This window comes from Crotalus tigris, unplaced genomic scaffold (assembly GCF_016545835.1).
Source record: "Crotalus tigris isolate CLP2741 ecotype Arizona unplaced genomic scaffold, ASM1654583v1 scf7180000023687.2574627, whole genome shotgun sequence".
Classification (NCBI taxonomy): domain Eukaryota; kingdom Metazoa; phylum Chordata; class Lepidosauria; order Squamata; family Viperidae; genus Crotalus; species Crotalus tigris.
The window spans coordinates 451,773-462,601 of record NW_024100118.1 but is presented as its reverse complement, the minus strand read 5'-3'; the positions used below and the strand labels follow the sequence as shown (position 1 = coordinate 462,601).

Here is a 10,829-nt window from a genome sequence, read left to right as displayed (position 1 = left end):
GCATACATGAAATAGAAATAGGATAAGTATGAATTTTAAACATCTATGAACATCACTCAAATGAAAATGGTTCACCTAAAATATTACTCAAAAGAAAAAAAAATGGCTTGAATAAATTCCATAAATTTTTCCTGAACTCAGCTTTCAAGTGCTGTGTCATTATTACCCATTCTTGTATCTTAAACAATGAAACAGAAATTCTAATGTCATAGACCTGTGATGGCGAACCTTTTAGAGATTAGTGCCCAAACTGCAACTCAAAACCCACTTATGTATCATTGAGTGCTGGGTGGGCGTGGCCCATTGGGTGGGTGTGGCCAGTTGGGTGGGCATGGCTGCGGTAGTAATGGCAGACTGGGTGGGACTAAAAAGTTCAATCAATTCCAACTTTGCGAGATCTTTTTTTTCCCCCTTGAGAAGTTGAAATTGATTGATTGATTGAACCTTTTTTTTTTGCACACGGCGGTGGAGGCCTAAAGCAAAAAGGTTTTATAAAACCCAGCTGAAGGCCTAGGACCAGGGCGATGGCGCACGTGCCCCCAGAGAGGGCGCGGCGTGCCACCTGTGGCACGTGTGCCATAGGTTCACCACCATGGTCATAGACCCTACTATGAAATATTGGAACAATAAACCAGCACTATGGTACAGGAAAAGTTTGCTGGGACAAAAGGCAGTTTCTTCTACTTATAATCAACTGCTAAATATGCATGCCACTAACAATTTCAAGCACATTTAGTAAGTAGTAAGAATGAGGAATGGACTAAGTTACCAATTAAAAAATACTTTTGTACTGATCAGTATTCAAATGAAGTCCATTTCTTCTTTTATTCCATAGCTATAATATTATTCCTTGATATTTTGAAGGAGTGTTAATAAATGAGTCTCAATAACCTGTTGAACTGAAATAGAGGAAAACGTCGTTAGTATTCAATCTTTAACTGGAGACTCTTCTAAAAGCACTGAAAGATGTGAGGACTACAGTGAGATTTTGTAATAGTTGGTATTTGCATTATGCACACACCTATCAGTCTCCAATAACAATTGGCTATACTTGTGAAGAAAAAAAACCAAGTTATACCTAGTACTACACTTAATTCTGAGTGGCTGTGGTTAGCGATGTTGGGGAAAATGTTTAGACTCCCTGATGCAACAAGATACCGGATTTTCTACCCTTCACCTCTATATGGAAAAAAATAAGGATTGCTGTTTGGGTGCACTGTTAGGAGTAATAGATTGTTCCCAAGCTTCTGCACTGATAATGACATAGCTACAAGCAAATACATGTGTGTGCTTTACGCAGTCACACATCGGATGGTTTTTTAGATTAAGCAAGTTCCACTGTGTCATCTCTTGAACATGCTGTACTATAACCAGGTATTGGAGAAATACCTGGTTTTACAAACAAATAAAGCAATTTACAACATTAGGAAACATAAAAAGATTTTTATTTTCACATTAAAAGGGAATTGAGGCACATAATATTTAACTTTGCTTAGCTATGTAAATAGTAAAGAATGCTGTTCTTTAAAGAAGCAGCAAGAAACACTTGGGAGGACTTCTGATTTAACAGGTCATGGTTCCAAAATGCCTATTCACATACTCATAACAAACCTATTAAGTGGTTAAACGAGAGTCAGAAGTCAATGTCTTTTATTTCTTCCCCTCCCTTTCATCACACTTTTTTTTGTTTTTGCTTTCTCTACTGTTGTCCCATACTATTTGCTTTGTATTTTCACATTTTATTTTATAAATGAATAAAACTAATTAAAAATAAAAAAATAAAAAATGGTTAAATTAATCAATTGACAGTAAAAAGGACTGCAGCAGCATGTTAAAAAGTGCTTGAATTCTCACCACTACGATGGCCCAAGGCTACAGCAAGATCCATAGAATTATATCCAGAATCCGTTTCTACAGTTGGATCAGCACCATGTTCTATTTAAAACAAAACGACATTTAGGAGTATGTACATGCATTGTTAATCTCATTGGTTAATCTAAAAGTTCCCAAACTTTCTTGCTTCACAATGCTCCTATGTTGTTCCAGTGATGAACACACTAACAGTTCTATTTATTTAGCAAAATACCCCACACTATCCCTGTGAGTTCACTGCCACAGCACACAGTTTGAGCACTAAAGGTTTTATTTGTATTAATAATAATTACCTAAGAGTATTTTGACACATTTCACATGATTCCCATGAACAGCATAGAGCAAGGGTGTACCACCATTCTGAGGAGAAAAAAAATATTATTTTTGCACAGCTTAATGATAAAAACATTAGCCCCAAAACTTTAATTTAGTTTATCAGCAAAGTGTATTATATAGGCCCAATTAATCCTTTTCTTATCAAATCATGTCTGTAAAGCAACAGAAAGAGATTTTTTGTGTATGACATAGACTTTAGCTTGCACCTACTAGTTAGGTGGCTTTCCTATAGCTGGGCTGCAACTCGGCCTGCTGACTAGAATATTGCAGGAAGCATTCGGGTGTCATGGCCACAAGGAATGGGGAAGGAACTACAAGCCACAAATTGCCCTCAGATCCTGGGACAATAACAAGAGGAAAGTGCTTGGGAATTAAAACAGGCCAAAGCAGTTGCCATTCTGGTATTCCAATGGTTTTATAAGATGACAGAGAGCAGAAATTGCAGAAAAACAAAACGTAATGGGCAGTCTTTCCCAAGATTAATTAGGAAGGCTAGAAGAAAAAGAAGAGGAAGAAGCAGATAAAAGGGACGGACAAGATCAAATACATTGTAGGAATATTGTAGAAAAATTCTGCCACATACATTAAAATGGCAAGCCTTCATCTATCTAGTCACTGTGTCAAGCTTAACTTGATGGCATCCAACTAACCCTAACACAACTAAACCTTGAAAATTAACTTAGCCATTTTGATTAGTATGAAGAGCCAAAACCCTGAATTATACAGTCAAAGAAAATAAAGTCAAATATGTTTGTACAATTCAATTTACCATATCAACTATTCACAAAACAACGAGTATCATATAAAGAACAGAAACTGAAACAAGGACAGTCACCCTTTATGCTCTACTAGTGGCTTATCTAGTGCTGTGATATGTTCCCAAGCCTCTGTCTGTGAGAGAGATAGGCAATTTTAAAATATGATGATAGATAGATAGATAGATAGATAGATAGATAGATAGATAGATAGATAGATAGAATAAGTTCACAATGTTACATATGGCACCTGCACTCCCACTGAGAAACTTACCCAGTCATATTCATTTACATCAACTCCACAATCCAGTAGCATCTTGACAATGTCTGTATATCCTTTACTACATGCTAACGACAGTGCACTCTCTCGACCTTTCCCCAAGATTTGTGGGTCTGCACCCTGTCAGGAAAAACAGCATTGGTTTCATTAACAAGATCATTCATGTGTGCAACCCATGGGTCAATCAAATGGTCTCCTAAGTCCAAGGATCAAACCCCCATTATAACATATAGCTATTTGCTTCTTTAAAATGAGTACAACATCTCTAAGCAGCCAAGGAATAATTTGCTTGAATGAGCCACCCTTTCTTCTTTATGCATAATTCTTCCTCTGTTGCAGTTTAAAATAATTGCTTCTTAAATCTGGCTCTTCAGACAGTTTTTATTAATAATAACCTTTATGTTCCGAAAGAATCACATATCTTCACTCATTATATTTCCCACTATCCCTCTTTTAGAACAGGAATATTTTAAGCTAGAAAATCTTGCTCTGTACTAGACAAGGAGACCATTTTCACTCATAAGGATGTGGCTTGTGAATCTGAAGTTTGGCATGCAGGCTACATTCGCAACACCTGCATATTCATTTCTAAGTTTTTATATTTTCTGTTGGTAGTGGTACAACTTCTTTAAATTTTATTGAACAATTTATGTTCAAGATGGAAAGAAACATACTTGTTTGTAGCATCATTAGACATGTATAAAATACAATACAGTTTCACTTACATTTTGGAGTAGAAATTCTACTACTGCGATTTGCCCATGAGCTGCAGCCCACATTAGAGGAGTAAAACCTTCTTCATCCATATGATTGATAACATTTTCTGTTTGACAAAACACACAGGTCAACTATCTTTCCACTTATTCTGCCCCCAAATTACCCAAACTGCTGCCAAAACCTGCATCCCATTCATAGTACTTGGGGGTTGCAATATATACTCCCAGCTATATTTGGCCCATGATTCAACCACGTCTAAGGTACATAATCAGTTTGACATGTTAAAACAGCTTTTTCTGTTTTTCTTTTTAGTTTAAATAAATTATGATTTAATTAGATAAAAATCTTTTCTTATATATTCCTACAGTAGTTCTATACCACAAAAAAATCCGAAGAAGAATTTCTTGGTGAAATTAAAAATATAAACATTCTAAAACATTTATTATTAGTTGTTTACATTCATCAAATGGTCGTCTGAAAGGTGCACAGATTGATTTTAAAGGTAAGAAACAAAATTATTGATGATAACACTGTAATTTAAGCAACGTTATAGCAAATACTGTCAGAACTGAATAATAATGGCATGAAAAGAAGCTTATACAATACAGGCAAAACTCTTCTATTAGGAGCATGTTCTTTTGCTCATGTCAAATGATTCACCAAAATTACAGGATACCTTGGATAATAATTTCATAGTACTACAGAAAAGGTTTGCTAATAAATACATTTTCCCAAAGAAAAAATGTAGAAGCCCCTTAACCCTACTCTATCTACTGCTTTTAAATCTTTTGCTTTTGCAATACTGACACATAGTTATAAGTATCAGTATTTATTTATTTATTTATGAGACTTATATACCGCTTTAAGTGCAAGCACTCTCTAAGCCAGCGGTTCTCAACCTATGGGTCGCGACCCCATTTGGGGTCGAACGACCATTTTACGGGGGTCGCCAAACAACGCGATCCGCCATTTTCCCCCCTCAGGGGGTGGTGCCGCGCATGCGCGCCGCACGTGGGGGCGGCGCCACATCCGTGTGACGGGGGTCGCCGTCACACAAACGTTGAGAAACGCTGCTCTAAGCGGTGTACACCAGTAAGCAATGTATATATATATTTACATTGCCCCCAACAATCTGGGTCCTCATTTTACCTACCTCGGAAGGATGGAAGGCTGAGTCAACCTTGAGCCGGTGAGTATTTGTATCAATGCTGATATAAAATGATTTGACATGATTAATTAAATGAAAGTAGCTTCAAACTTATTTCAAAGTAACTGGAGAAAAAGAGAATGGATGCAAGGAAGAAATGGAAACTTTCTTTAAAAAAGAGCCCCAGCACAAACCCCATCTAGCACCCTATTATCCCAGCCAAAAAGACCCACACAAATCCAGAGACCAATTCTTACCTTGTTCTATACGTGTAGCTAAGTACAACATTTCTCCCTGAGCTGCCAGCTGGTGAACAGACAGAGCTGCAAAGGCAACAACAGAAAACCATATAACAATTCAGTGAATTCTATGCATAACCAGGAATAATACCATAGCCACATAAATTAGGTTTATACTACACACTGTACTAAAATATGGTTTGTCTTTACCTACATTTATTATACAAATCACTCAGGTTTACACACTGAATTATAACCAAGCCCCACCAATTCACATGTTGATCTGGTATATGAAGCCAACCACAAGGGTTGGGTACTGACAGAAGGAGATGTATTAAGGAAGTGAGAGCTTCACTTCAACAATCTTTCAGTTATAAAGCAATATGGCTGTATCTTTCATTGTTATAAAGCAATATGGCTGTACAAATCTTACAATTATATCTTTCATGAGTAAAGCACTTGTATGGAATTCTTGACACTCCCTGAGTTTGGTTGTTTGCTTGCAGATATATTATCTAACTAGATAGCATCAATGCTAGTGGGGGTGTGTGTGTTTCCATTTATAGACAGTAGCTTCCACTGCCACTGTTGATGGAGATGTAGTCTTCTTCCTGGTAGTTTGTTAATTACGGTATTGTTTTCTGCTTGTCTGGAATTAATTCCTATTTATCTGGTTATTGGCTACTGAACAGGATATTCCTGGTCTTTTTGTTTCCTTCTTAGCTTTTTAATTTTCTCTTTTAAATGCTCTGTAAATGTGATTTATCTTTACAGACAGTTTATGACTGTAGTGGAGCCTGCTCATCATGGTCATAAGTTGTGACAATTATAAAATGAGTTAATCACATGACCAACCTGATTTTACAGCCTTTTTGCTGCAGTTGTTAAGTAAACCAATGGTTCACTATTGCTTGGTTTTGCCCAAACCCAGAAGTGCTGGTTTTTGGCAAAACTAAAATGTGGTCAAATGACTGTGGGGAGCTGCAAATGGCCATAAATGCAGCCAAGTTGCCAAGTGCCTGAAATTCTGTCATATGATTGCTGTGTGTGTAAAACAGCTGGAATTTTTAATATAGATTACAGATACCATGTTTTCCCGAAAATAAGCTCTAGATTTTTACACATGCGCCCAATATAAGCCCCACTCCCAAAATAAACCCTACTTAAGATCCTGCCCACTCCATTGCACCTGGTTGCACGAGATGGGGTGAGGCACATGGATAAAAATCAAGCTAGGGCGGGGATGGGGGGGTGGAGCTGCTCCACACATCCCGCACCCACTTAGGACAGTTGCAGCCAGGCCTCCCATGCCTTGACACCTGCCTCACCTCATCGGTCTACTTCTTTTGCAGCCACTCGTTACCGCTCGCATGCATCACCCCAGCCTCCGTTTCACCATCAGAGGCCTTCAGGAAAAGCCTCTGCAGTCGAGAAATGAGTTTTGGAGGGACCTCTGATGGCAAAATGGAAGCCAGGGGGCACCGCGCATGTCAATCCAGAGCTCATTTCTTGGCTGTAGAAGGCTTTCCTGAAGGTCTATGATGATGAAATGGAGACCAGGGGCGACACATGTGGGCGGCACAAAAGAAGTGGGCCGGTGAGGCAGGTGTTGGGATGTGGGAAGCCTGGCTGCAACTGTCCTAAGGTAAACAGGTAGGACATCCCCCCCCCAAAAATAAGACCTGGTGTCTCTTTTGGAGGCTAAAAGAAGACAGGGTCTCATTTTTGGGGAAACATCATATTCCCAAGGTAGGTCCATCATAACTTCAAACAGTCACTAAGCAACTGGTTGTAAGTTGAGGACTATCTATATGGATCTACTGATGCCTGATTATCTGAATGCCAGTTTAAAGGAATTCCCTAGTTATTTTGGATTTAGCTTGGTTTAGGATGCTCAGTTTCTCAGTTAAAACTATGGTCGAGTCTGTTCATGCATCGGGAGATACATTTATACTTAGATGGTAGCAATGGATATCCTCTGCCAGTCTTCTGCTTACTTCTCTTGTATAATGCTAATTTAGTTCTTACACTGTATGTTGTAGGACTTCTGTTTTTCTTCCTTGGGCTACTTGGTCTTTTAATTTACTTAAGAAGTTTTAAAGGCTTACATATATTCTCTTCAATTGGTAAAGCACTTCTCTGGATCTGTGGTACAAAACAGCCATAGCAGCTTGAAGGCTCTTGAGGACTTCTGTATCAATATGAATTTCTGGGACTGTTCCCAAACTTATTCTTTCTACAGAGAAACACGTACAGTTTACAAGCAAAGGTGTTGTAGAGACTTCATTTCCTCTGTGCTTGTTAGTTAAGGTAGTTGACTGCTTGATAGGTGAAAAATGCTTAGTAGTTGATGGGGTATAGACGTGTCTCACTTGAATCCCAGGAGAAGGAGAAGTGTGGATATTGCACTCAGCTAGACAAAAAAATAATCGTATAACAATATTTTATTGTTCAAAAGAATGTAGTTGTTTCATGCTTTATTCAGATAACATCAGTTCTTGTCTTAAGAAACAACATCAAAAGACAGAGCTTATCCTGTGCTCAATGTTTGCAGTTAGGAAGAATCATGTAAAATGCTAAATAAATCACAGATTCACCCAGCTGAATGAAAATCAAGAGTATTTAGACAATATTCATGATATGCTTGACTGAACCTAACCTGCTAAAATATTTTTGGATGCTGACTTGTCATATTCTAAATACTTGACTGAAGGAAACATTTAATCAGGATTCTGGCCAGAGTATGGGACAAAGACGGCACTGATCACATTCTTGGATGACCTAGAGTGGGAGTGGGATGGGGGCATACCATCCATCCTTAACCTTTCAGCTGTTTTCAATGGTACCGGTCATGGTCTTCTTCCGGACCTGCTCTGGGAATTAGCGGTGGGTGGCATTGTGCTGGGTTGGTTCCCTCCTTCCTCAGGGGAAGGTAGGTTTCAGTTGTTGTTAATAAGAGGGGAGAGGGCCAATCCTCAGTCTCTTCTTGTGAGATGCTTCAGGGCTTGGATCTTTCTCCCCTCTTGTTTATAACGTACATGAAACCACTGGGATGAAATGGTTTCATCTGACAGTTTGGGATGAAATACGACCAGTATGATTGGGACCACAAGTGTATGCAGAGACCTGTTTTGTAGCTAATGTAGTCATCATAACAGATGCTTTATTCTCAGCTGCCATATATTTTAATGTTTGCCTTATTTTAATTGCTTTTATTTAAATTTTGTTTCCCCACCCAGAGCGAGATGGACAACCATATGAAATAAATATTACTCTACGTAGTATTTTGATTGGACTGACCCAATCATAATAGAAAATAGAAGGACATTTTTTTATACCTGAGTTGTTTATATGTCTGACACCAAATATTAAGTAAATCCATAAACATGGAAAGTTCGGTCCACTTTACATATAAGAATGGTGGAACAATGACAAATTTTCCACAAAAGTGGAAAATAGGAGGAAGAAGTACTAGATATAATTGCTGCCTTGAGTTTATAAAAAGTTTTCATTACTCGTTTATATGTGTATATTTATTTATATGAGATAAATACATATCAATAATGAAAACAGAAAAAAATGTTGGGTCACATAAGATAGAACTTCAAACCAAATGTAAGTCTATTTTTTATAAGAAAAATGTACAGTGTTCAATTGCACCCATCTATTCATTTGCTTTGGTAGCATTATCCTTGAAGAAAAAATTAAAAACTGACCTTTAAATAATACTGAAGCGACTTCAAGATCAGAGTTCACCTGATCTTGAATATTTTTGCTCTCCTCTTCATTTAATGATTTGACAAATCGAGAACACACATTCATATCAAACCTATTGGGCAAAATGAATTTCATTCCCATGGCAACACTCTGAGGTGGTCCTTCTTCCACACTGGACTCAAGGTGGTGATGTTCAACTTTAATATCTGGCATATGAGACAGGCTAAAGGTGCCAGCACAATCTTCCACAATTAGCTGGGTATCAGCATCTAGATTGGTTGAGGACTCCATGATCTGAATTTCAATTATGTAATTTGTTTCTCAAGGTATTTGATGTATTCTCTTTTTCAGTATCAGTGTTTGTGATTTCTAATAATCTATAGCTGGGAACAAAATATCAGTAAATTAAAACATTGTGACACTAACTCAGTTTACTGTGCAAAAAGTAGCAATCATCACTATAAAAAACTAATTCTGAATAATGCAGAAAATCCAAAAATAGCTTCTAAAATTTCTATACCAAGCTCTACTCAAATCAGATTTCTACTATGTTACAGGGGAATCAGCCCAAGGTAGGAGGTCTTAAAAATTGAGAAGGGCCTCTTTTCATAAACAGTTATAAAATTTATAAACATAGAGTTATCTACATATTAATCATCAGTGGCAGAGTACTTTAGGTGACTTCTCTTTGCCAGTATCGCTGCTGTAGCATTACAGATTTCACCAAATGCAGGGCTAATGGGTTAATGCCTCCCAAACATGACATTTATCTTCAATAAAAAGTAAATTTAAGTTCCACCTTTTTACAAAAAACATAAACGAAGACAGCTTATAGAACATACATGGAACATACATTTCATAATAGAACTTAAGACTTATATACTACTTCACAGTACTTTACAGATCTCTCTAAGCAGTTTACAGAGTCAGCCTATTGTCCCCAACGGTCTGGGTCCTCATCTCATTGTATTTTCCTTTATTCAAGAAGCCTCCCTATGAACTGAAACGCGAAATCACTATTTCTTTCCAACGGACATCGCTAACTTAATTTGTTGCCGCATAATGCGGCAATGACAACCAATTTAGATAGCCTAAATATGATTCAAGTTCATAGAATCTAACCTGGCGCCTCCGTAAGAAGACCTCACCTGCAGAACCAGCATCCAGTGGGCTGCAGAAGGAGCAACCCCACGTTCACAGCCCCGACTTAAGCTGACCTGGGTCTTTCCGATCTAAATTTCGCCACTAGACTCTTGTATGGCGCAGACGCTTCTGTTCACCGTCTCTCCGGCTTCACTTCCACAGGTCGCCGAATTCCTCCTCTTCCACCTCGCCTTCTTTCAACTCCATTGTCTCAGTTCGTTTCTCACATTGCACGCCAATCCGCTGCTGTTGTTATTCCGTTCCATGACGTCACTTCCGCCGAAGAGCACAGAAACGAGGGCCGTCTCTGCTGCTACGATTACCTCATCTGGACTGCAAGCCTCCAGAAGACCACGAGAGGGCAACACGCGGCAGCAGATACTAGACTTAGTTGTTTCCTTGCTGCCCTCTCGTGGTTTCCTGGAGGGTTGAAGCTCAGAAACAGTTCGAGAGCCCGGGACAAGGGTTTAGTCTGCTTAGTCTTCACAACCTCTTCTTCTATCCCCTGCTTCCTTGTATACGCAGTGGAGAAAATTTAAAGCAATGCAACACCCTACACAAAGATTGGTCGACAACGGGCAGGAATTGCGAAGAGCTTCCCTCCGGCTTATTCTGCCCTCTTC

At 38.5% G+C, this 10,829-nt stretch overlaps 1 protein-coding gene across 2 annotated transcripts; it reads right to left on the bottom strand.

Moving 5' to 3' along the window:
• Positions 1-471: 471 nt before the first annotated feature.
• Positions 472-10,737, bottom strand: ANKRA2 (ankyrin repeat family A member 2). 2 transcript variants are annotated; one of them, XM_039320763.1, is made up of 9 exons: positions 10,212-10,737; positions 9,063-9,446; positions 7,601-7,759; positions 5,365-5,430; positions 3,969-4,066; positions 3,238-3,363; positions 2,166-2,232; positions 1,855-1,935; positions 472-899 (listed from the first exon to the last, which is right to left on the bottom strand). In XM_039320763.1, exons 2-9 carry the CDS (start codon positions 9,352-9,354, stop codon positions 844-846), a joined length of 945 nt encoding a protein of 314 aa, XP_039176697.1. In that variant the 5' UTR covers positions 9,355-9,446; positions 10,212-10,737; the 3' UTR covers positions 472-843. The 2 variants fall into 2 exon arrangements, with proteins under 2 accessions (XP_039176697.1, XP_039176698.1); XM_039320764.1 differs by having other exon boundaries at positions 10,281-10,737.
• Positions 10,738-10,829: the final 92 nt, after the last annotated feature.

Excerpts from the sequence above, each read along its gene's own strand:
- ANKRA2 (XM_039320763.1), bottom strand. The coding sequence starts at position 9,354 with ATGGAGTCCTCAACCAATCTAGATGCTGATACCCAGCTAATTGTGGAA. Across the intron at positions 4,067-5,364 it reads AGCTACACGTATAGAACAAG|AAAATGTTATCAATCATATG; the intron begins GTAAGAATTGGT and ends TTTGTCAAACAG. Across the intron at positions 3,364-3,968 it reads TAGAATTTCTACTCCAAAAT|GGTGCAGACCCACAAATCTT; the intron begins GTAAGTGAAACT and ends TTTTCCTGACAG.